This window comes from Oncorhynchus gorbuscha, linkage group LG18 (genome assembly GCF_021184085.1).
Source record: "Oncorhynchus gorbuscha isolate QuinsamMale2020 ecotype Even-year linkage group LG18, OgorEven_v1.0, whole genome shotgun sequence".
NCBI classification, from domain to species: domain Eukaryota; kingdom Metazoa; phylum Chordata; class Actinopteri; order Salmoniformes; family Salmonidae; genus Oncorhynchus; species Oncorhynchus gorbuscha.
This window is the reverse complement of record NC_060190.1, coordinates 78,687,605-78,715,097: the sequence shown is the minus strand read 5'-3', so window position 1 is coordinate 78,715,097 and position 27,493 is coordinate 78,687,605. Positions and strand designations below refer to the sequence as shown.

Below are 27,493 nucleotides of genomic sequence, written 5' to 3'. Positions count from 1 at the left end.
AATAATCACAGTAGTTGTAGAGGGTGCAACAGGTCAACACCTCAAAGGGTAAATGTCAGTTGGCTTTTCATAGCCGAGCATTCAGAGATGTCGAGGCAGCAGGTGCGGTAGAGAGAGAATAGAATATAATAGAATAGAATTACACTTTATTGTCCATCCAGGATGGACGGAAATGGAAGGTCAGCCAGGAGTCATCAGGCCAGGTAGTCCTGCGGCTTGGACGTAGGGCTCAGGTCCTGCGGGAGGGGAGGGGGCGGAATAAATAATTAGAGTTAACTTAAATTCACTCCAGATAAGACAAAGGAATTACACCAGATAAAACAGACTGATCCTATCCCACCGGTGCATAGACTATTGCAGCATAGATACTGGATGCTGAGATGGGAGGGGTCGGGGGACACTGTGGTCCCGTCCAATGATACCTCAGACAGGACCAACCATGCAGGGTATAACTCCACCCACTTTGTCTAAGCAAACACCACCCTACACCACTAGAGGGATATCAAAAGACCACCAACTTACTATCCTGAGACAAGGCTGAGTATAGACATTTACTCACAAAGATCGCCTCCACTGCAGACTGAGGGGGGTCCAAACCGGACACATTGCTTCTCTTTACAACAGGTGTATAGCCTACCTGTTTGGCATGAAAAAATGAACCATGGAAAAATCATAATAATAGTATAATAGTGAAGACATCAAAACTATACAATAACACATATGGAATCGTATGGGACTAGCATTTGTTTTTCAACAGGACAATGACCCAAAACATGCCTCCAGGCTGTGTAAGGGCTATTTGAGAGTGATGTAGTGCTGCGTCAGATGACCTGGGCTCCACAATCCCCCACAACCCGACCCAGTTGAGATGGTTTGGGATGTGTTGGACCGCAGAGTGAAGGAAAAGCAGCCAACAAGTGCTCATCTTATGTGGGAACTCCTTCAAGACTGTTGGAAAAGTATTCCATGTGAAGCTGGTTGAGAGAACAGCAAGAGTGGGAAAAGCTGTCATCAAGGAAAAGGGTAGCTGCTTTGAAGAATCTCAAATAAAAAATATATTTTCATTTGTTTAACAATTTTTTGGTTACTAAATTATTCCATATGGGTCATTTCATAGTTTTGATGTCTTCACTATTGTTGTACAGTGTAGAAAATAGTAAATGTTATCAAATACCCTTGAATGACTAGGTGTGTCCAAACTTTTGACTGGTACTGTACATATCCCAACCAGAAGCTTGGCACACCTGTGTTTGTGGAGTTTCTCCCATTATTCTCTGCAGATTTTCTCAACTCTGTTAGGTTTCATGGGGAGCATCGCTGCACAGCGTCGCTGCACAGCTATTTTCAGGTCTCTCCAGAGATGTTAGATAGAGTTAAAGTATGGGTTCTTGCTGGGCCACTCAAGGACATTCAGAGACTTGTCCCAAAGCCATTTCTGCATAGGGATGGTGCCAGGCTTCCTCCAGATGTGATGAATGAGTTCATTCTGGGTTTCATCAGTCCAGAGAATCTTGTTTCTCCTGGTCTGAGAGCAGCTTGTCATGTTCCATTTACTGAGGAGTGGCGTCTGTGATTGACATTCTGGAAGGTTTTCCCATGTCCACAGAGGAACTCTGGAGCTCTGTCAGTGTGACCATCCGGTACTTGGTCATCTTCCTGACCAAGGCCCTTCTCCCCCAATTGCTCAGTTTTGCTGGGCGGCAGGCTCTAGGACAAATCTTGGTGATTCCAAACTTCTTCCATTTAAGAATGATGGAGACCACTGTGTTCTTCGGGACTTTCAATACTGCAAATATGTTTTGGTCCCCTTCCCCAGATCTGTGCCTCAACACAATCCTGTCTCACATATCTACAGACAATTCCTTCAACCTTATGGCTTGGTTTATGCTCTTGCATGCACTGTCAACCGTGGGACCTTAAATATACAGGTGTGTGCCTTTCCAAATCATGTCCAATCAAGTACATTTACCACAGCTGGACTCCAATTAAGTTGTAGAAACATCTCACGGATGATCAATAGAAACAGGATGCGCCTGAGTTCAATTTCCAGTCTCATATTGAAGGGTCTAAATATTTATGTAAATACAGTATTTCTGCTTTTTATGTTTAATACATTTGCACAAGTTTCTAAAAACTAGTTTTTATTTGTTCATTATGGGTTATTGTTTGTAGATTGATGAGTAAATTGTTTTATTTAATCCTTTGTAGAATAAGGGTGTAAACGTAACAACATGTGGGGAAATAAGTCTGAATACTTTCTGAATACACTGCACATATTACCTCAATTAACCAAACAGGGTAGCCTAGTGGTTAGAGTGTTGGACTAGTAACCGGAAGGTTGTAAGTTCAAATCCCCGAGCTGACAAGGTACAAATATGTCGTTCTGCCCTTGAACAGGCAGTTAACCCCACTGTTCCTAGGCCGTCATTGAAGATAAGAATTTGTTCATAACTGACTTGCCTAGTTAAATTAAGGTATAAAAGTAATCTTGCTGATGACACACTGTGGTATTTCACCCAATAAATATGCAAAAGACATGGGAGTTTTACCAACATTTGTTTTCACATTCGTTGTGGCTCTGTGTAATTTTCAGGGACATATGTGTCTCTAATATGGTCATACATTTGGCAGGAGGTTAGGAAGTGCAGCTCAGATGTTTCTACTATCTACGAGGCTAATTTACACATTTTGCACATCAAGGGACATGATTGGATGACATTAGGGGAAGCTTATGCTGCTGTTAAGGATAACATTGTAATGCAGTGCAGCTGAGGTCCTGGGTTCCTGATAGGGAAGGAGGGAGAGAGTGATGGAGGGGAGATAGGGGTAGGATGGCAGGAGGGGATGAGGTGTATTATTGGGAGGTTTGGGAGTGAGTGAAAAGACATGGAGAGAGTGGAGAGTCTGGTCTGGTGCTGATCGGGAGGGAGAGGAGATAGTGTCCTGGCGTGTGGGGGAGAAGAGACCTGGGGTCTGGTGTTACCGGTGAGGGAGAGGAGATTGGGATCATCCGTTTGATTTGAAAGGAAACTATACAGTCAGTCAGGGGACCACCAGGTGGGAAAGGCTAGCCCCTATATTACTAATATACCTGAGCTGTTATTTTCATGTCCTGCCCTACATTAAGTACCAACCCCCCACCTCTCTGTTGGGTTATTACACGCTTGGCTCGTTAGCTGCTAGCGCCGTGTCTCTCTTTAACGAGACATAATGAGATGATTAGGATGGGATTTATAGGACAATGCCGTCCTCTCCTTGTGGTGCCCCCCCAAGGTTCACTCAACCCAGGCCAAACTTTTACTGGCTGCTTTTTAAATGGCAGGTTTTTCCCTATAGGACACTGGTCGTAGTGCACTATGTAGGGAATAGGACACTGGTCGTAGTGCACTATGTAGGGAATAGGACTCTGGTCGTAGTGCACTATGTAGGGAATAGGACTCTGGTCGTAGTGCAGTATATAGGGAATAGGACTCTGGCCGTAGTGCACTATATAGAGAATAGGACTCTGGTCGTAGTGCACTATGTAGGGAATAGGACACTGGTCGTAGTGCACTATATAGGGAATAGGACTCTGGTCGTAGTGCACTATGTAGGGAATAGGACTCTGGTCGTAGTGCACTATGTAGGAAATAGGACACTGGTCGTAGTGCACTATGTAGGGAATAGGACTCTGGTCTAAACTAGTGCACTATATAGGGAATAGGACTCTGGTCGTAGTGCACTATGTAGGGAATAGGACTCTGGTCGTAGTGCACTATGTAGGGAATAGGACACTGGTCGTAGTGCACTATATAGGGAATAGGACTCTGGTCGTAGTGCACTATGTAGGGAATAGGACTCTGGTCGTAGTGCACTATGTAGGAAATAGGACACTGGTCGTAGTGCACTATGTAGGGAATAGGACTCTGGTCTAAACTAGTGCACTATATAGGGAATAGGACTCTGGTCGTAGTGCACTATGTAGGGAATAGGACTCTGGTCGTAGTGCACTATGTAGGGAATAGGACTCTGGTCTAAACTAGTGCACTATATAGGGAATAGGACTCTGGTCGTAGTGCACTATGTAGGGAATAGGACACTGGTCGTAGTGCACTATGTAGGGAATAGGACACTGGTCGTAGTGCACTATATAGGGAATAGGACTCTGGTCGTAGTGCACTATGTAGGGAATAGGACTCTGGTCGTAGTGCACTATGTAGGAAATAGGACACTGGTCGTAGTGCACTATGTAGGGAATAGGACTCTGGTCTAAACTAGTGCACTATATAGGGAATATGACTCTGGTCGTAGTGCACTATGTAGGGAATAGGACTCTGGTCGTAGTGCACTATGTAGGAAATAGGACACTGGTCGTAGTGCACTATGTAGGGAATAGGACTCTGGTCTAAACTAGTGCACTATATAGGGAATAGGACTCTGGTCGTAGTGCACTATGTAGGGAATAGGACTCTGGTCGTAGTGCACTATGTAGGGAATAGGACTCTGGTCTAAACTAGTGCACTATATAGGGAATAGGACTCTGGTCGTAGTGCACTATGTAGGGAATAGGACACTGGTCGTAGTGCACTATGTAGGGAATAGGACACTGGTCGTAGTGCACTATGTAGGGAATAGGACTCTGGTCGTAGTGCACTATGTAGGGAATAGGACTCTGGTCTAAACTAGTGCACTATATAGGGAATAGGACTCTGGTCATAGTGCACTATATAGGGAATAGGATTCTGGTCTAAACTAGTGCACTATATAGGGAATAGGAGTCTGGTCGTAGTGCACTATATAGGGAATAGGACTCTGGTCGTAGTGCACTATATAGGGAATAGGGCTTTGGTCTAAAGTAGTGAACTATATAGGGAATAGGACTCTGGTCTAAAGTAGTGCACTATATAAGGAATAGGGCTCTGGTCTAATGTAGTGCACTATATAGGGAATAGGGTTCTGGTCTAAAGTAGTGTACTATATAGGGAATAGGGCTCTGGTCTAAAGTAGTGTACTATATAGGGAATAGGGTTCTGGTCTAAAGTAGTGTACTATATAGGGAATAGGGCTCTGGTCTAAAGTAGTGTACTATATAGGGAATAGGGCTCTGGTCTATAGTAGTGCACTATATAGGGAATAGGGCTCTGGTCTATAGTAGTACCACTATATAGTGAATAGGGCTCTGGTCTATAGTAGTACCACTATATAGGGAATAGGGCCCTGGTCTATAGTAGTACCACTATATACGGAATAGGGCCCTGGTCTAAAGTAGTACCACTATATAGGGAATAGGGCTCTGGTCTATAGTAGTGCACTATATAGGGAATAGGGCTCTGGTCTATAGTAGTGCACTATATAAGGAATAGGGCTCTGGTCTATAGTAGTGCACTATGTAGGGAATAGGACACTGGTCGTAGTGCACTATGTAGGGAATAGGACACTGGTCGTAGTGCACTATGTAGGGAATAGGACTCTGGTCGTAGTGCACTATGTAGGGAATAGGACTCTGGTCTAAACTAGTGCACTATATAGGGAATAGGACTCTGGTCTATAGTAGTACCACTATATAGGGAATAGGGCTCTGGTCTAAAGTAGTACCACTATATAGGGAATAGGGCTCTGGTCTATAGTAGTGCACTATATAGGGAATAGGGCTCTGGTCTATAGTAGTACCACTATATACGGAATAGGGCCCTGGTCTAAAGTAGTACCACTATATAGGGAATAGGGCTCTGGTCTATAGTAGTGCACTATATAGGGAATAGGGCTCTGGTCTATAGTAGTGCACTATATAGGGAATAGGGCTCTGGTCTATAGTAGTACCACTATATAGGGAATAGGGCTCTGGTCTATAGTAGTGCACTATATAGGGAATAGGGCTCTGGTCTATAGTAGTACCACTATATAGGGAATAGGGCCCTGGTCTATAGTAGTACCACTATATACGGAATAGGGCCCTGGTCTAAAGTAGTACCACTATATAGTGAATAGGGCTCTGGTCTATAGTAGTGCACTATATAGGGAATAGGGCTCTGGTCTATAGTAGTACCACTATATACGGAATAGGGCCCTGGTCTAAAGTAGTACCACTATATAGGGAATAGGGCTCTGGTCTATAGTAGTGCACTATATAGGGAATAGGGCTCTGGTCTATAGTAGTGCACTATATAGGGAATAGGGCTCTGGTCTATAGTAGTGCACTATGTAGGGAATAGGACACTGGTCGTAGTGCACTATGTAGGGAATAGGACACTGGTCGTAGTGCACTATGTAGGGAATAGGACTCTGGTCGTAGTGCACTATGTAGGGAATAGGACTCTGGTCTAAACTAGTGCACTATATAGGGAATAGGACTCTGGTCTATAGTAGTACCACTATATAGGGAATAGGGCTCTGGTCTAAAGTAGTACCACTATATAGGGAATAGGGCTCTGGTCTATAGTAGTGCACTATATAGGGAATAGGGCTCTGGTCTATAGTAGTACCACTATATACGGAATAGGGCCCTGGTCTAAAGTAGTACCACTATATAGGGAATAGGGCTCTGGTCTATAGTAGTGCACTATATAGGGAATAGGGCTCTGGTCTATAGTAGTGCACTATATAGGGAATAGGGCTCTGGTCTATAGTAGTACCACTATATAGGGAATAGGGCTCTGGTCTATAGTAGTGCACTATATAGGGAATAGGGCTCTGGTCTATAGTAGTACCACTATATAGGGAATAGGGCCCTGGTCTATAGTAGTACCACTATATACGGAATAGGGCCCTGGTCTAAAGTAGTACCACTATATAGTGAATAGGGCTCTGGTCTATAGTAGTGCACTATATAGGGAATAGGGCTCTGGTCTATAGTAGTGCACTATGTAGGGAATAGGACACTGGTCGTAGTGCACTATGTAGGGAATAGGACACTGGTCGTAGTGCACTATGTAGGGAATAGGACTCTGGTCGTAGTGCACTATGTAGGGAATAGGACTCTGGTCTAAACTAGTGCACTATATAGGGAATAGGACTCTGGTCGTAGTGCACTATATAGGGAATAGGACTCTGGTCTAAACTAGTGCACTATATAGGGAATAGGAGTCTGGTCGTAGTGCACTATATAGGGAATAGGACTCTGGTCGTAGTGCACTATATAGGGAATAGGGCTTTGGTCTAAAGTAGTGAACTATATAGGGAATAGGACTCTGGTCTAAAGTAGTGTACTATATAGGGAATAGGGCTCTGGTCTAAAGTAGTGTACTATATAGGGAATAGGGTTCTGGTCTAAAGTAGTGTACTATATAGGGAATAGGGCTCTGGTCTAAAGTAGTGTACTATATAGGGAATAGGGCTCTGGTCTATAGTAGTGCACTATATAGGGAATAGGGCTCTGGTCTATAGTAGTACCACTATATAGGGAATAGGGCTCTGGTCTATAGTAGTACCACTATATAGGGAATAGGGCCCTGGTCTATAGTAGTACCACTATATACGGAATAGGGCCCTGGTCTAAAGTAGTACCACTATATAGGGAATAGGGCTCTGGTCTATAGTAGTGCACTATATAGGGAATAGGGCTCTGGTCTATAGTAGTACCACTATATAGGGAATAGGGCTCTGGTCTATAGTAGTACCACTATATAGGGAATAGGGCTCTGGTCTATAGTAGTGCACTATATAGGGAATAGGGCTCTGGTCTATAGTAGTACCACTATATAGGGAATAGGGCCCTGGTCTATAGTAGTACCACTATATACGGAATAGGGCCCTGGTCTAAAGTAGTACCACTATATAGGGAATAGGGCTCTGGTCTATGGTAGTGCACTATATAGGGAATAGGGCTCTGGTCTATAGTAGTGCACTATCTAGGGAATAGGACTCTGGTCTAAAGTAGTGCACTATATAGGGAATAGGGCTCTGGTCTATAGTAGTGCACTATATAGGGAATAGGGCCCTGGTCTAAAGTAGTGCACTATATAGGGAATAGGGATCTGGTCTATAGTAGTGCACTATATAGAGAATAGGGCTCTGGTCTAAAGTAGTGCACTATATAGGGAAAAGGGCTCTGGTCTATAGTAGTGTACTATATAGGGAATAGGGCTCTGGTCGTAGTGCACTATATAGGGAATAGGGCTCTGGTCTAAAGTAGTGCACTATATAGGGAATAGGGCTCTGGTCTATAGTAGTGCACTATATAGAGAATAGGGCTCTGGTCTAAAGTAGTGTACTATATAGGGAATAGGACTCTGGTCTAAAGTAGTGTACTATATAGGGCATAGGGTTCTGGTCTATAGTAGAGTACTATATAGGGAATAGGGCTCTGGTCTAAAGTAGTGTACTATATAGGGAATAGGGCTCTGGTCTAAAGCAGTGTACAATATAGGGAATAGGGCTCTGGTCTAAAGTAGTGTACTATATAGGGAATAGGGCTCTGGTCTATAGTAGTGCACTATATAGGGAATAGGGTTCTGGTCTATAGTAGTGTACTATATAGGGAATAGGTTTCTGGTCTAAAGTAGTACCACTATATAGGGAATAGGGCTCTGGTCTAAAGTAGTGCACTATATAGGAAATAGGGCTCTGGTCTAAAGTAGTACCACTATATAGGGAATAGGGCTCTGGTCTAAAGTAGTGCACTATATAGGGAATAGGGCTCTGGTCTAAAGTAGTGCACTATATAGGGAATAGGGCTCTGGTCTATAGTAGTGCACTATATAGGGAATAGGGCTCTGGTCTAAAGTAGTGTACTATGTAGGAAATAGATTTCCATTTGGGATGGTTTTGTCTTCTGCATTGTTCTCTTCACATTTCCCGCCTGGAAGATTATCGCTGCCATGGGAAGAAAGAAGAGAGGTCATCACTAAGCTTTTGTACCCAGCTGCCCCACAGTGGTAACATATCTATTATGGCTAACCCAAACACTCTGTTTGGTGGTTTTACGAGCAGCACTGAAACAATCGGGTACTGCATTCCCAATGCAACCTCTACAATGACCAATCACACAGCTGTATCTCTGAACTGTCACAGTGTATATGAAAACCAAATTGTCCTATCACCATGTTCTAAGCAATGTCTTCCAATGCATTGTTTCAGGGAAGCTGCCGCCAATGTCTTTTATTTGTTCTTGGTCTTTGCATTTTTCTATGATAAAATAACTAATCTATCTCAAGGCCATCAGACTGCTAAACAGCTTCTATCTCAAGGCCATCAGACTGTTAAACAGCTTCTATCTCAAGGCCATCAGACTGTTAAACAGCTTCTATCTCAAGGCCATCAGACTGCTAAACAGCTTCTATCTCAAGGCCATCAGACTGTTAAACAGCTTCTATCTCAATGCCATCAGACTGCTAAACAGCTGCTATCTCAAGGCCATCAGTCTGCTAAACAGCTTCTATCTCAAGGCCATCAGACTGTTAAACAGCTTCTATCTCAAGGCCATCAGACTGCTAAACAGCTTCTATCTCAAGGCCATCAGACTGTTAAACAGCTTCTATCTCAAGGCCATCAGACTGTTAAACAGCTTCTATCTCAAGGCCATCAGACTGCTAAACAGCTTCTATCTCAAGGCCATCAGACTGCTAAGCAGCCATCACTAGCACATTAGAAGCGTCTGCCTATAGACATAGATTAGGAATCTGGTAGCATTGGAATTTCTAGCTGCACTGTTCAGCAATGACACTCTACACGGTATTAACATCAGGTTTAAATACCGTGTTTGAGAGGCTATACAGCTGACATATTAACATCAACTCCACTATACAGAGTAGCTTCAGAAAATAATATTGATTTTACATAGCGATACAGTGAAAGAGTTTATAAGGAAGTGCGTAGGAGATGTTGTACCCACTGTGACGATTAAAACCTACCCCAACCAGAAAACGTGGATAGATGGAAGCATTCGTGCAAATTTGAAAGTGCAAACCACCTCATTTAACCAGGACAAGAAGACTGGAAATATGGAAGAACACAAACAGTGTAGTTCCCTCCGCAATACAACCAAGCAGGCTGAATGTCATTAGAGGGACAAAGTTGAGTCCCAGTTCAACGGCTCAGACACAAGACATATGTGGCAGGGTCTACAGACAATCGCGGATTATAAAAGGAAAACCAGCCACGTCGCGGACCCAGACGTCTTGCTTCCCGGACAAACTAAACACCTTCTTCGCTCGCTTTGAGGATAATACAGTGCCACCGATGCAGCCCACTATCAAGGACTGTGGGCTCTCCTTCTCCGTGGCCGACGTGAGTAACACATTTAAGAGTGTTAACCCTCGCAAGGCTGCCGGCCCAGATGGTATCCCTAGCCTCGTCCTCAGAGCTTGTGCAGACCAGCTGGCTGGTGTGTTTAGAGATATATTCGGTCTCACCCTATCCCAGTCTGATGTCCCCACATGCTTCAAGATGGCTGGCATTGTCCCTGTACCTAAGAAAGCAAAGGCAATTGAAATAAATGACTATCGCCCCATAGCACTCACCTCTGTCATCATGAAGTGCTTTGAGAGGTAAATCAAGGATCATATCACCTCCACCTTACCTGACACCCTAGACCCAATTCAATTTGCATACCGCCCCAATAGATCCACAGATGATGCAATCGCCACCACACCAAGCACACTGCCCTGTCCCATCTGGACAAGAGGCATACCTATGTAAGAAGGCTGTTATTTGACGACACCTGAGCATTCAACACCATAGTACCCTCTGTGCTCATCTCAAAGCTGGAGGGGCTGGGTCTGAACCCCGTCCTGGACCTCCTGACCCCCAGGTGGTGTAGGTAGGAAACAACACCTCCTCACTGACATTCAACACTGGGGCACCTCAAGGGTGCATGCTCAGCCCCCTCCTGTACTCCCTGTTCACCCATGACTGCGTGGCCATGCACGCCTCCAACTCAATCGTCAAGTTTGAAGACGACAAAACAGTAGTAGGCAACAAAACGAGAGGAGATGATCGTGGACTTCAGAAAACAGCAGAGGGAGCAGCCCTCATATCCACATCAATGGGACCGCAGTGGACAAGGTTTAAAGCTTCAAGGTCCTTGGCGTACACATCACTGGCAATCTGAAATGGTCCACCCATTATGAAGAATGCGCAACAGCGTCTCCTCAACCTCAGGAGGCTAAATACATTTGGCTTAACACCTAAAACCCTCACAAACCTATACAGATACACAATCGAGAGCATCCTGTCGGGCTGTATCACCGCCTGGTATGGCAACTGCACCACCCATAACCGCAGGGCTCTCCAGAGGGTGGTGTGGTCTGCCCTTCGCATTTGCTCTGGCAAACTTCACCGCCCTCCTGGACACCTACAGCATCCGATGCCATAGAAAGGCCAAAAAGATCATCAATGACATCAACCACCAGTGCCTGTTCACCCCGCTATCATCCAGAAGGTGAGGTCAATACAGGTGTATCAAAGCTGGGACCGAGAGACTGAAAAACAGCTTCTATCTCAAGGCCATCAGACTGTTAAACAGCTTCTATCTCAAGGCCATCAGACTGTTAATTAAACAGCTTCTATCTCAATGCCATCAGACTGCTAAACAGCTTCTATCTCAATGCCATCAGACTGCTAAACAGCTTCTATCTCAAGGCCATCAGACTGCTAAACAGCTTCTATCTCAAGGCCATCAGACTGTTAAACAGCTTCTATCTCAATGCCATCAGACTGCTAAACAGCTTCTATCTCAAGGCCATCAGACTGTTAAACAGCTTCTATCTCAATGCCATCAGACTGCTAAACAGCTTCTATCTCAAGGCCATCCTACTGTTAAACAGCTTCTATCTCAAGGCCATCAGACTGCTAAACAGCTTCTATCTCAAGGCCATCAGACTGGTAAACAGCCATCACTAGCACATTAGAGGCGTCTGCCTATAGACATAGATTCGGAATCACTGGCCACATTTAGAAATGGATCACTAGCCAATTTAATAATGTCTCCGTATCTTGTATTACTCATCTCATATGTATAAACCGCACTGTATACTATTCTACGGTGTCTTATTCACTTTAATTGATTGTAAATATTGCATCTCCCATGTCATATGTACATAGAAGCACAAGCATTTCGCTACACCCGCAATAACATATGCTAATCACATGTATGTGACCAATACCAATATACCATGTTTGAGAGGCTAAACAGCTGACATGTTAACCTCAATTCCACTATACCATGTTTGAGGGGCTATACAACTGATTTATTGTAGCACCTCCCCCACAATGTATGATCTGAAAATGAAAGGTTACCATATTGCTTGGTGATTCTATACATCACCATCATATACACTGTTGATGTGGACATTGTGTGTCCTCACAGGATCCATGTGAACATTCAACAGCACCGGATATATTCTACTCTGATGTAGACTACGCTACCGTGATGCTGTGTGTGTGTGTGTGTGTGTGTGTGTGTGTGTGTGTGTGTGAGAGAGAGAGGGGGGAGGCTGCAGGCATAGAGAAGGCACAAAAGAAAAAAGGGAGAGAGAGAGAGAGAGAGAGAGAGAGAGAGAGAGAGAGAGAGAGAGAGAGAGAGAGAGAGAGAGAGAGAGAGAGAGAGAGAGAGAGAGAGAGAGAGAGAGAGAGAGAGAGAGAGAGAGAGAGAGAGAGAGAGAGAGAGAGAGAGAGAGAGAGAGAGAGAGAGAGAGAGAGAGAGAGAGAGAGAGAGAAATACAGTCCTGAGGGAGCAGAGGAAGCGTGACAGTGAATTCAATGCCCCTTGTCTAATGTGAAATTAGTTTGTTTGATAGGTTATATAATTATCATGTATCTATGTGTTTGGTAGGGTACACACCAGAAAAAGGTTCTAAACAGTTATTTGACTTATAACCATAACGGAATCCGTATATAGAGAACAAAAATATAAATGCAACATGCAACTATTTCTAAGATTTGACTGATTTTACAGTTCATTTAACAACATCAGCCAATTGAAATGAATTTATTAGGCCCCTTTCCTTTGACTGGGATTTACAGATATGCTTTTTTATTTTTAAAGGTAGTGGTCGTGGATCAGGAAACCAGTCAGTATCTGGTGTGTTCACCATTGGCCTCATGCAGCAGGACACATCTCCTTTGCATAATGTCGATTAGGAAGTTGATTGCGGCCTGTGGAATGTTGTGTCACTGTTGTCGTCGCAGTGTCTTTGCCCTTGATAAAATGCAATTGTGTTCAGGGTCCGTAGCTTATCCCACAACACTCTCTCTTACAGTTTTCTCCAGCAGAAATAAATGTGAATTATTATGTTGCTTATAATTAATGTACATTTTTCATAAGTGAAAATCAAGTCTGAATTTTCAATCAGTGGAGACTTTTAATAATGGCTGGATTAAATGGGTTAAACACATTGAAAGCATGTTTGAGGTATTCGATTCTAATTCCACTAATTCCACTAATTCTAATTCCCCTCATTCTAATTCCACTCATTCTAATTCCACTAATTCTATTTCCAATCATTCTAATTCCACTAATTCTAATTCCCCTCATTCTAATTCCACTAATTCTAATTCCCCTCATTCTAATTCCACTAATTCTAATTCCACTAATTCTAATTCCACTCATTCTGCTCCAGCCACAAGTCCCATCCTTTCCAGTTAAGGTGTCATCAACCTGGGATTTCAAAGGGGAAATTACAAAACTTTAGAATCCCTTTTAAACTGCAATTGTTAATTGTTTGGGGTGTGCAGGAAAGTTCTCTTGCAAATGATCAAATTAATATCCTACATCTGTAGCTGTGTGCATGGCCACATACAGTAGGCGTGTGTGTGTGTGTGTGTGTGTGTGTGTGTGTGTCTGTGTGTGTGTGTGTGTGTGTGTGTGTGTGTGTGTGTGTGTGTGTGTGTGTGTGTGTGTGTGTGTAACCCAAAAAAGCCAATGCTTAATACAATTCCAGCCCAGGGCCATTTCAGCCTCTTTTCTGACTCTGTTGTTGGTATTTTACATTTTTCTCTGGAATTGCAAATTTCGGCAATGCCATATTTTGGAGTAAGCTCGTGAACTGAACGTTCACCCTCTCCAGGAGCGAGGTTTCCATCTAATTGGCGACAGATTTTCACGTGAATATTCTCAAATCTGCATAAAACCAACATGTACATTTTTTCCCATCAGAAATGTGTCCCCATCATCAAATATACCAGTTGTGAACAAAAGGCAGATAACGTGTGTGTGTGTGTGATGACGTAGCGCACATAAAACATTATTTTTTTTCGCTTTCACATGTGCTGACGTGAATGGTTTTCCTTTGCGTATTCAACTCTATCGATGGTTTTCTCACAACAACAAAAATCGGCGTTATATAGTGAGTGTTTTTACACCTGCATTGTTTGCTGTTTGGGGTTTTAGGCTGGGTTTCTGTACAGCACTTTGAGATATCAGCTGATGTACGAAGGGCTATATAAATAAATTTGATTTGATTTGATTTGAGTGTTTCCACTCTGGTATTGGCAGGTGCAGTCTCGCTAACAGCATGCAGATACTGTGCGGGTGTAGCCTACAGTACATGTTGAAATTATTATGGACAATTCTTTTCATTTGTCGATGATCAAGTCACCAAAATAAAGCCGTGGATATTTATTGAAAGGAGCGTCAGGCTCGTGACCTTTAGACCTTGTGAAGTTCATCATAATTTATTCCACACGGGCTCCCGAGTGGCGCAGCAGTCTAAGTGTTTTGAGGCGTACTGCAGACACCCTGGTTCGATTCCAGGCTGTATCACAACCAACCGTGAGTCCCATAGGGCGTCGCACATTGTAAATAAGACATGCCTAGTTAAATAAACAGTAAACAAAAATTGTGTGTAGCCTAGTGGTTAGAGCGTTGGACTAGTAACCGGAAAGTTGCAAGTTCAAACCCCCGAGCTGACAAGGTACAAACCTGTCGTTCTGCCCCTGAACAGGCAGTTAACCCACTGTTCCTAGACCAGTTAACCCACTGTTCCTAGACCAGTTAACCCACTGTTCCTAGACCAGTTAACCCACTGTTCCTAGACCAGTTAACCCACTGTTCCTAGACCAGTTAACCCACTGTTCCTAGACCAGTTAACCCACTGTTCCTAGGCCAGTTAACCCACTGTTCCTAGGCCAGTTAACCCACTGTTCCTAGGCCAGTTAACCCACTGTTCCTAGGTCAGTTAACCCACTGTTCCTAGGCCAGTTAACCCACTGTTCCTAGGCCAGTTAACCCACTGTTCCTAGACCAGTTAACCCACTGTTCCTAGACCAGTTAACCCCACTGTTCCTAGACCAGTTAAACCCACTGTTCCTAGACCAGTTAACCCACTGTTCCTAGACCAGTTAACCCACTGTTCCTAGACCAGTTAACCCACTGTTCCTAGGCCAGTTAACCCACTGTTCCTAGGTCAGTTAACCCACTGTTCCTAGGCCAGTTAACCCACTGTTCCTAGGCCAGTTAACCCACTGTTCCTAGGCCAGTTAACCCACTGTTCCTAGGCCAGTTAACCCACTGTTCCTAGGTCAGTTAACCCACTGTTCCTAGACCAGTTAACCCACTGTTCCTAGACCAGTTAACCCACTGTTCCTAGACCAGTTAACCCACTGTTCCTAGACCAGTTAACCCCACTGTTCCTAGACCAGTTAACCCACTGTTCCTAGACCAGTTAACCCACTGTTCCTAGACCAGTTAACCCACTGTTCCTAGACCAGTTAACCCACTGTTCCTAGACCAGTTAACCCACTGTTCCTAGACCAGTTAACCCACTGTTCCTAGACCAGTTAACCCCACTGTTCCTAGACCAGTTAACCCACTGTTCCTAGACCAGTTAACCCACTGTTCCTAGACCAGTTAACCCACTGTTCCTAGACCAGTTAACCCACTGTTCCTAGGCCAGTTAACCCACTGTTCCTAGGCCAGTTAACCCACTGTTCCTAGGTCAGTTAACTCACTGTTCCTAGACCAGTTAACCCACTGTTCCTAGACCAGTTAACCCCACTGTTCCTAGACCAGTTAACCCACTGTTCCTAGACCAGTTAACCCCACTGTTCCTAGACCAGTTAACCCACTGTTCCTAGACCAGTTAACCCACTGTTCCTAGACCAGTTAACCCACTGTTCCTAGACCAGTTAACCCACTGTTCCTAGACCAGTTAACCCACTGTTCCTAGACCAGTTAACCCACTGTTCCTAGACCAGTTAACCCACTGTTCCTAGACCAGTTAACCCACTGTTCCTAGACCAGTTAACCCACTGTTCCTAGACCAGTTAACCCCACTGTTCCTAGACCAGTTAACCCACTGTTCCTAGACCAGTTAACCCACTGTTCCTAGACCAGTTAACCCACTGTTCCTAGGCCAGTTAACCCACTGTTCCTAGGCCAGTTAACCCACTGTTCCTAGACCAGTTAACCCACTGTTCCTAGACCAGTTAACCCACTGTTCCTAGACCAGTTAACCCACTGTTCCTAGACCAGTTAACCCACTGTTCCTAGACCAGTTAACCCCACTGTTCCTAGACCAGTAACCCACTGTTCCTAGACCAGTTAACCCACTGTTCCTAGACCAGTTAACCCACTGTTCCTAGACCAGTTAACCCACTGTTCCTAGACCAGTTAACCCCACTGTTCCTAGACCAGTTAACCCCACTGTTCCTAGACCAGTTAACCCACTGTTCCTAGACCAGTTAACCCACTGTTCCTAGACCAGTTAACCCACTGTTCCTAGACCAGTTAACCCCACTGTTCCTAGACCAGTTAACCCACTGTTCCTAGACCAGTTAACCCACTGTTCCTAGACCAGTTAACCCACTGTTCCTAGGCCAGTTAACCCACTGTTCCTAGGCCAGTTAACCCACTGTTCCTAGACCAGTTAACCCACTGTTCCTAGACCAGTTAACCCACTGTTCCTAGACCAGTTAACCCACTGTTCCTAGACCAGTTAACCCACTGTTCCTAGACCAGTTAACCCCACTGTTCCTAGACCAGTTAACCCACTGTTCCTAGACCAGTTAACCCACTGTTCCTAGACCAGTTAACCCACTGTTCCTAGACCAGTTAACCCACTGTTCCTAGACCAGTTAACCCCACTGTTCCTAGACCAGTTAACCCCACTGTTCCTAGACCAGTTAACCCACTGTTCCTAGACCAGTTAACCCACTGTTCCTAGACCAGTTAACCCACTGTTCCTAGGCCAGTTAACCCACTGTTCCTAGACCAGTTAACCCACTGTTCCTAGACCAGTTAACCCACTGTTCCTAGACCAGTTAACCCACTGTTCCTAGACCAGTTAACCCACTGTTCCTAGACCAGTTAACCCACTGTTCCTAGGCCAGTTAACCCACTGTTCCTAGGCCAGTTAACCCACTGTTCCTAGACCAGTTAACCCACTGTTCCTAGACCAGTTAACCCACTGTTCCTAGACCAGTTAACCCACTGTTCCTAGACCAGTTAACCCACTGTTCCTAGGCCAGTTAACCCACTGTTCCTAGGCCAGTTAACCCACTGTTCCTAGACCAGTTAACCCACTGTTTCTAGACCAGTTAACCCACTGTTCCTAGACCAGTTAACCCACTGTTCCTAGACCAGTTAACCCACTGTTCCTAGACCAGTTAACCCACTGTTCCTAGACCAGTTAACCCACTGTTCCTAGGCCGTCATTGAAAATAAGAATTTGTTCTTAACTGACTTGCCTAGTTAAATAAAGGTAAAACAAACAAATAAATAAACAGCATGGTTTCCTGAGGAGGGTGGGAGGACTGCACAACGTGTCATCGCATGACTCCAAGATGACTTCCATACCATGGTTATTATATCAATATTTCAGCACAGACATTTCTCCCATAGTACATCTTACCCCAAAACATCTACTGTATGCCTGTCTGTCTGTGTGTCTGTCTGTATGCCTGTCTGTGTCTGCGACCCAAAAAAAGATCCCGCCTCATCTGGCGTGTTCTGCTTTCTCAACATTTTGTTTACTGATAAATGTTCGGTTTTCCACCGTGAAATATTTAACACTAAAAGGTTGGATGGAAACCCTAGTTACAGCAGCTTCCTCGTTTTCTTTTTCTAAGTGGTTACTTCATTAAAGTTATTAATTAATTAAAGTTCAAGTGATCATTTTGGGTTATGCAGATGAATGTGTAAAACTAAAAAAATGTATCATAATAAACCAGAGAATAAATCAGAAAAGTTGTATAAATTAAAACTGACAACGAAATTATACTTTTGCTTCAGTCAAAATGTGATATCTATATAATGTTCATCATGAATGGAAGGACCAGGCCTCCCGGGTGTCTCAGTGGTCTAAGGCTGAGATTCTGGGTTCGAGCCCAGGCTCTGTCGCAGCCGGCCGCAACCGGGAGGCACACGGGGCGGCGCACAATTGACCCAGCGTCGTTCGGGTTAGGGAGGGTTTGGCCGCAGGGATATCCTTGTCTCATCGCGCACTAGTCACTCCTGTGGCGGGCCGGGCGCAGTGCACGCTAACCGGGTCGCCAGGTGTACAGTGTTTCCTCCGACACATTGGTGCGTCTGGCTTCCGGGTTGGATGGGCATTGTGTCAAGAAGCAGTGCGGCTTTGATGGGTTGTGTTTTCGGAGGTCGCATGGCTCTCGACCTTCGCCTCTCCCGAGTCCGTACGGGATTGGCAGCAATGAGACAAGATAGTAGCTTCTAGCAATTGGATACCAGGGGATTGGGGAGGTAAAAACATATATATATATATATATATATATATATATATATAAATAAATAAATGTAATGACCCTGATTATCAAGCCTGTCAGAAATCCTGTAAACATGTGATGTAATCAACATGACGCGGGAAATTAGCATATTGTCAGAATAGAATGTCAGTCAGTCATCGTAAAGAAGGAAAAATACTCTTTCAATTGTTGTTTTGATTATAATCATCATCATCATCATCATCGTCATCAGATTATCATAGTCGCCGGTAAAAACAAAATGTCTGCTTGTGACATATTCAATGTAAATGCATTGCAATGTACTATTTCTCAAAAATGTGTCCATGGAAAAACAACAAAAAGTAGTATTACATTCCCTGACAGGCAATGCAATACGAGATGTTGATTTCAGTAGAATTAAAGGTAAAAACACAATGGCTTGTTGTTGTTGCCCTTTCATATAGTTCTCCCACATTAACCAAGGTGATTGAAAAGTAACCATGGGAAATAAAGTGGCTATTAAACTGTGTCTAATTCAACGGGTCCACTCTATCATCGTGATGAAAACAGCATGAATCTAACTGTGAAGGCTCTCCATATAGACAGCAGATCTAAAGATGAGGTGTAAGTCCACGACAGCATTATAATACCCCTGTAAGAATGTATCAGTACCTTGCTCTTGTTAGTCATATTAACCGGGTTTCCTCTTGTCTCTCTTTTGAAGTTATTAAAAACCAACACATTGTGATTCCTTTCATTTATTAAATAAGGTTTGCATCGTTGCAAGGTAACCCATGTCTGTGGAATAATATATAATAATAATATATGCCATGTAGCAGACGCTTTTATCCAAAGCGACTTACAGTCATGTGTGCATACATTCTACGTATGGGTGGTCCTGGGGATCGAACCCACTACCCTGGCGTTACAAGCGCCATGCTCTACCAACTGAGCTACAGAAGGACCATGTAATGTTAGTGTGTTATTGTCCTAAATGTAAAAAGGCACGTCATTAATTCAAATGCATAGGAATATTACAGTGTTTACCCAGGTGATTACCATTTCTCTTTCCAAAAACATGTCCTGAATATTGTCCTCTTTTCATCCGCAGGCCAAGAGCGGATTGGGACGGACTCTAAGTACGAGCAAGAGGGGAAGGTTCAGTTTGTGATCGATGCAGTGTACGCCGTGGCCCACGCCCTTCACAACATGCAGAGAGACCTGTGTCCCAACGTCTCTGGGATCTGTCCCGATATGGACCTGGCCGGGGGCAAAAAACTGCTCAAGTACATTCGCAGTGTCACGTTCAATGGTAAGTATAGTTACGATGTGATGAACACCTCTTAGCCTGATGAAAGTCTCTTTAGACTAAAATATCGGGGAAATATTTAGGCGCAGTGTTGGTAAACGTTTTAGCCGAACTGTTGGTCTGATATTTAGTAGAACTGTTGGTCTGATATTTAGTAGAACTGTTGGTCTGATATTTAGTACAACTGTTGGTCTGATATTTAGTAGAACTGTTGGTCTGATATTTAGTAGAACTGTTGGTCTGATATTTAGTAGAACTGTTGGTCTGATATTTAGTAGAACTGTTGGTCTGATATTTAGTAGAACTGTTGGTCTGATATTTAGTGGAACTGTTGGTCTGATATTTAGTACAACTGTTGGTCTGATATTTAGTACAACTGTTGGTCTGATATTTAGTAGAACTGTTGGTCTGATATTTAGTAGAACTGTTGGTCTGATATTTAGTAGAACTGTTGGTCTGATATTTAGTAGAACTGTTGGTCTGATATTTAGTGGAACTGTTGGTCTGATATTTAGAGGTCGATATTAGTTAAATAAATCTACTGCCGCCAGAGATAGGGCTGCAACATTGTCTTTCATTTGTGAAGTATACAAACAAATACCGGACCATGTTCACACTGTAGGAAGTGATGTCATAACAGACCATGTTCACACTGTAGGAAGTGATGTCATAACAGACCATGTTCACACTGTAGGAAGTGATGTCATAACAGACCATGTTCACACTGTAGGAAGTGATGTCATAACAGACCATGTTCACACTGTAGGAAGTGATGTCATAAGAAACCATGTTACACTGTAGGAAGTGATGTCATAACAGTGTTTACAAGGATAAAGTATATAAAGGGCTCTATTGTACACAGTAGGAAGTAAAAGATAAGCCTAATTGACAGGCAACACAGTTCTGGTTTGTTTGCGGAGTTATTCAGGCAGCGGCTAAGGTAAATGCGTAAGACATGATAATGGTGTTTGCTGCTCATAGCTCCCCCCTCGTCCTGGAGAATGAAACATCCAAAGCAAGTTTACACACGATATCTTATTGGCTGTGTGGAAGAGACAAGGCCACAGAGGGAAGCTGTGTTCTAAATGGCTGTTCCCTATAGGGCTCTGATCACAGGATATCTTATTGACTGTGTGGAAGAGACAAGGCCACAGAGGGAAGCTGTGTTCTAAATGGCTGTTCCCTATAGGGCTCTGATCACAGGATATCTTATTGACTGTGTGGAAGAGACAAGGCCACAGAGGGAAGCTGTGTTCTAAATGGCTGTTCCCTATAGGGCTCTGATCACAGGATATCTTATTGACTGTGTGGAAGAGACAAGGCCACAGAGGGAAGCTGTGTTCTAAATGGCTGTTCCCTATAGGGCTCTGATCACAGGATATCTTATTGACTGTGTGGAAGAGACAAGGCCACAGAGGGAAGCTGTGTTCTAAATGGCTGTTCCCTAAATGGGGCTCTGATCACAGGATATCTTATTGACTGTGTGGAAGAGACAAGGCCACAGAGGGAAGCTGTGTTCTAAATGGCTGTTCCCTATAGGGCTCTGATCACAGGATATCTTATTGACTGTGTGGAAGAGACAAGGCCACAGAGGGAAGCTGTGTTCTAAATGGCTGTTCCCTATAGGGCTCTGATCACAGGATATCTTATTGACTGTGTGGAAGAGACAAGGCCACAGAGGGAAGCTGTGTTCTAAATGGCTGTTCCCTATAGGGCTCTGATCACAGGATATCTTATTGACTGTGTGGAAGAGACAAGGCCACAGAGGGAAGCTGTGTTCTAAATGGCTGTTCCCTATAGGGCTCTGATCACAGGATATCTTATTGACTGTGTGGAAGAGACAAGGACAGAGGGAAGCTGTGTTCTGGCTGTTCCCTAGGGCACAATATGAGGTGGAAGAGAAAACAGAGGGAAGCTGTTTCTAAATGGCTGTTCCCTATAGGGCTCTGATCAAAGGATATCTTATTGACTGTGTGGAAGAGACAAGGCCACAGAGGGAAGCTGTGTTCTAAATGGCTGTTCCCTATAGGGCTCTGATCACAGGATATCTTATTGACTGTGTGGAAGAGACAAGGCCACAGAGGGAAGCTGTGTTCTAAATGGCTGTTCCCTATAGGGCTCTGATCACAGGATATCTTATTGACTGTGTGGAAGAGACAAGGCCACAGAGGGAAGCTGTGTTCTAAATGGCTGTTCCCTATAGGGCTCGGATCAAAAGACGAGCACTATCTAAGGAATAGTATGCCATTTCAGACACAGACAAAGACTCTGAGGCACAATATGAGGAGAAAAAAAACGTTTTAGGAATTGATTGGATTTAGTGGAGGTAGAGAAAAGACCATGTTTATAATTTAAGAAAAACAATGTCCTCTATTACGCAGACGTCAACACACAGATACACTACTGCCCTAAATGATTACATTTAAAGATTTCTATTTAATATGCTGATAAACATGTATTTTATTTCTTATAAAGGCACCCCTAAACCAGGGGTCTCATAATTCCAGGCACTGCCTGAAATAGTATGAATATCACCATTGAAAACATTGAAAACACTTTAAAACACCTTGTATGAGGTTGTAGCACGAGGAATAAAACACCTTGTATGAGGTTGTAGCAGGAGGAATAAAACACCTTGTATGAGGTTGTAGCACGAGGAATAAAACACCTTGTATGAGGTTGTAGCAGGAGGAATAAAACACCTTGAATGAGGTTGTAGCACAAGGAATAAAACACCTTGTATGAGGTTGTAGCACGAGGAATAAAACACCTTGTATGAGGTTGTAGCAGGAGGAATAAAACACCTTGTATGAGGTTGTAGCACGAGGAATAAAACACCTTGTATGAGGTTGTAGCAGGAGGAATAAAACACCTTGTATGAGGTTGTAGCACGAGGAATAAAACACCTTGTATGAGGTTGTAGCAGGAGGAATAAAAGAGAAGGACACAAAGACCTCTAAATATTTTGTAGCTCAATTTCTCTTCCAATGATCCTATTTTCATAATATTTTCCTCTGGGGAAGAAACGGCTACGCAATTAGCCGACTCAGCAATGTGCTAATTGGCTTTGTAGGTATCTTATAAAGCTCCCTACAACATCATCTATTAACTCTCACATTTGTTTTCAATATAACGCGGCGAGATACAGTACCAGTCAAATGTTTAGACACAGTGGTCAGGCAGGCGTGCTCAGAGTCAGGACAGGCAGAGTGGTCAGGCAGGCGTGCTCAGAGTCAGGACAGGCTGAGTGGTCAGGCAGGCGTGCTCAGAGTCAGGACAGGTAGAGTGGTCAGGCAGGCGTGCTCAGAGTCAGGACAGGCAGAGTGGTCAGGCAGGCGTGCTCAGAGTCAGGACAGGCAAGGGTTAAAATTGAGAGAGCAAGAAAAGAGAGACAAGGAAAAGCAGGCGCTGAGACACAAAAGTCAAACAAACAAGACCAACTGGCAACAGACAAACAGAGAACACAGGTATAAATGCACTGGGGATTATGGGGTAGATGGGCGACACCTGGAGACAATCACAAGGACAGGTGAAACACATCAGGGTGTGACACCAAGAGACTTGCAGCTGTAAGCTTCAAAAGGTGGCTTTACAAAGTAATGACTTTTGGGGGGGGGGGTGAATAGTTATGCAAGCTCAAGTTTTCTGTTTTTTTTTGTATTTGATTTCTTGTTTGTTTTACAATAAAAATATATATATTTTGAATCTTCAAAGTGGTAGGCATGTTGTGTGAATCAAATTATACAAAATCGCCCCAAAATACATTTTTATTCGAGGTTATAAGGCAATGAAATAGGAAAAATTCCAGGGGGGGGTGAACAATTTGGCAAGCCACTGTATCGGCTGTGAATAACAATAAAATATTAAAGACAGGTGCGATATTAACAGATATGTAGTATTATCAGAACACTGCTTTACACAGTACGATTGTTTATTCTACATGGAACTCTTACAGTTGGAAAATAGGAAAACGCGGTTTACAATATTTACATGAAATCAACCACTGGAGATTTGAAGACAGACCCTCACCCAGAGAGCTGTACAGGTCAGTGTGTTAGACAGACAGAGAGAGAGCTTTAGATTTCTGTAGGTATTACATGTAGGTCTCAATCTCTGTAGGTATTACATGTAGGTCTCTGTCAGTCTCTCTGTAGGTATTACATGTAGGTCTCCAGCAGTCTCTCTGTAGGTATTACATGTAGGTCTCGGTCAGTCTCTCTGTAGGTATTACATGTAGGTATCGGTCAGTCTCTCTGTAGGTATTTCATGTAGGACTCTGTCAGTCTCTCTGTAGGTATTACATGTAGGTCTCCGTCAGTCTCTCTGTAGGTATTACATGTAGGTCTCTGTCAGTCTCTCTGTAGGTATTACATGTAGGTCTCTGTCAGTCTCTCTGTAGGTATTACATGTAGGTCTCCGTCAGTCTCTCTGTAGGTATTACATGTAGGTCTCCGTCAGTCTCTCTGTAGGTATTACATGTAGGTCTCCGTCAATCTCTCTGTAGGTATTACATGTAGGTCTCTGTCAGTCTCTCTGTAGGTATTACATGTAGGTCTCCGTCAGTCTCTCTGTAGGTATTACATGTCTCCGGCCGATCTAATTAAAACATCTCCAGTGTAAAGATAAAAAAAATTTAAAGAGACAAAAATAAATAAATAATTTTGCAATATCATTATTTTTTTTTAAATCAAATGTTTTTCCTGTTCTGGCGGTTTTGTTATTGTTATTATTTATAGCCCCTTGACCGTGCAGCCTACAATAATATGATGGTCATGAGATCACTGATACTCACCTCTAAGAGGCTGTTAAGTGCATCACCACGCCTCCCTACCACTGAGGAAGTACAGTTCCCGCTCAGCCCTGTCAAAACTGTTCGCTGCTCTGGCCCCCCAATGGTGGAACAAACTCCCTCACGACGCAAGGACAGCGGAGTCAATCACCACCTTCCGGAGACACCTGAAACCCCACCTCTTTAAGGAATACCTAGGATAGGATAAGTAATCCCTCTCACCCCCCCCCCTTTAAGATTTAGATGCACTATTGTAAAGTGACTGTTCCACTCGATGTCATAAGGTGAATGCACCAATTTGTAAGTCGCTCTGGATAAGAGCGTCTGCTAAATGACTTAAATATAAATGTAAATGTAATGTAAATGAAGAGACAACAGTCAGTTATTCTCCTCTCTAAGAGCAGAGGGAGATACTTCCTCCTCTATAACTCCTTCACCCCAGAGACAGAGGCCGATACTTCCTCCTCTATAACTCCTTCACCCCAGAGACAGAGGCCGATACTTCCTCCTCTATAACTCCTTCACCCCAGAGACAGAGGGAGATTCTTCCTCCTCTATAACTCCTCCTCTATAAATCCTTCACCCCAGAGACAGAGGCAGATATTTCCTCCTCTAAAACTCCTTCACCCCAGAGACAGAGGGAGATATTTCCTCCTCCATAACTCCTTCAACCCAGAGACAGAGGCCGATACTTCCTCCTCTATAACTCCTTCACCCCAGAGACAGAGGGAGATACTTCCTCCTCTAAAACTCCTTCACCCCAGAGACAGAGGGAGATACTTCCTCCTCTATAACTCCTTCAACCCAGAGACAGAGGCCGATACTTCCTCCTCTAAAACTCCTTCACCCCTGAGACGGAGGGAGTCGAGGCATCCGTCAGCATGTGAGAGGAGATAATGAAGCATGAAGCGACTAGCTAGCAAGGGGCAACAGGCTTCGATCCGCCGCCCACACAGCAACGCAGGCACAGCAGGGACTCTGCAGTCACAGTCTTTTGTACTGTCTTGGTATTTTCCCATAATCACCCCTGTCACTGTTGCCATAAAATCTCTTCCCTTAAAAATATCTCTGGACAAACTAATCTTGATATGACTTTAAGAGATACTTTCAAGCATACAGGGGTATCATGAAATAACCAAGGAGTCTATTAAGCAGTTAAATGTCCTAGTTACTGTTGTGTGATTAACAGAGTTTATATAAAGTACCATCTCTGTAGGAGGATACCATATTCTATTACTGGGTCCAGATTGCAAAGCTAATTCTTGAGCTGAGTATGTTATGTACTGTATTATAATTATAATTATAATATTATAATGTAACTATATTTAGTTCCGTGTATATGTACGTGTGATGATTGTGAGACGCAAATGAGACAAATGAGACAGTCACACAAGACGAGGACTTCAAATAGGCACGTCAAGGGAACTGTAGCCTACTGTTCAGATGGGTTAACAGGAAACTGACATCTGGACACGGACTGTACGTCTGTAACCTCTTAATATTAACTCCTGTAGAATGAAGAATTTCTTGCACTAAAATGTTAGGCAACATTTTTAATTGATTCATTTATTTCTGCATCTCCCGAGAAGATAGTATATCAACCAGACACATAGTGCATCTAAAAACCAGGCAACAAAATTCCTGCACCCCCTGTCAAAAACATTGTTCTTACGTCTTTGACTGTAGCCTAATAGCACATTTTCTAGCAACAAAATACCCTGTCAAAAACATTGTTCTTACGTCTTTGACTGTAGCCTAATAGCACATTTTCTAGCAACAAAATACCCTGTCAAAAACATTGTTCTTACGTCTTTGACTGTAGCCTAATAGCACATTTTCTAGCAACAAAATACCCTGTCAAAAACATTGTTCTTACGTAATAGCACATTTTCTAGCAACAAAATAATTCTTACGTCTTTGACTGTAGCCTAATAGCACATTTTCTAGCAACAAAATACCCTGTCAAAAACATTGTTCTTACGTCTTTGACTGTAGCCTAATAGCACATTTTCTAGCAACAAAATACCCTGTCAAAAACATTGTTCTTACGTCTTTGACTGTAGCCTAATAGCACATTTTCTAGCAACAAAATACCCTGTCAAAAACATTGTTCTTACGTCTTTGACTGTAGCCTAATTTTCTAGCACAAAATTTTCTAAAAACATTGCAACAAAATACCCTGTCAAAAACATTGTTCTTACGTCTTTGACTGTAGCCTAATAGCACATTTTCTAGCAACAAAATACCCTGTCAAAAACATTGTTCTTACGTCTTTGACTGTAGCCTAATAGCACATTTTCTAGCAACAAAATACCCTGTCAAAAACATTGTTCTTACGTCTTTGACTGTAGCCTAATAGCACATTTTCTAGCAACAAAATACCCTGTCAAAAACATTGTTCTTACGTCTTTGACTGTAGCCTAATAGCACATTTTCTAGCAACAAAATACCCTGTCAAAAACATTGTTCTTAGCGCAACAAAATACCCTGTTGACTGACTGTAGCCTAATAGCACATTTTCTAGCAACAAAATACCCTGTCAAAAACATTGTTCTTACGTCTTTGACTGTTTGACATTTTCTAGTAGCCTAATAGCACATTTTCTAGCAACAAAATAATACCCTGTCAAAAACATTGTTCTTACGTCTTTGACTGTAGCCTAATAGCACATTTTCTAGCAACAAAATACCCTGTCAAAAACATTGTTCTTACGTCTTTGACTTTGACTGTAGCCTAATAGCACATTTTCTAGCAACAAAATACCCTGTCAAAAACATTGTTCTTACGTCTTTGACTGTAGC

General features: G+C 43.2%; 1 protein-coding gene across 1 annotated transcript in view; it reads left to right on the top strand.

Moving 5' to 3' along the window:
* LOC124003943 (metabotropic glutamate receptor 7-like) overlaps window positions 1-27,493 on the top strand; it is a 393,623-nt gene that overhangs the window by 210,204 nt on the left and 155,926 nt on the right. The window contains exon 6 of the mRNA XM_046312602.1: window positions 19,706-19,906. Within this exon, the coding sequence (XP_046168558.1) occupies window positions 19,706-19,906 (201 nt within the window). The remainder of the gene's footprint in view (window positions 1-19,705; window positions 19,907-27,493) is intronic.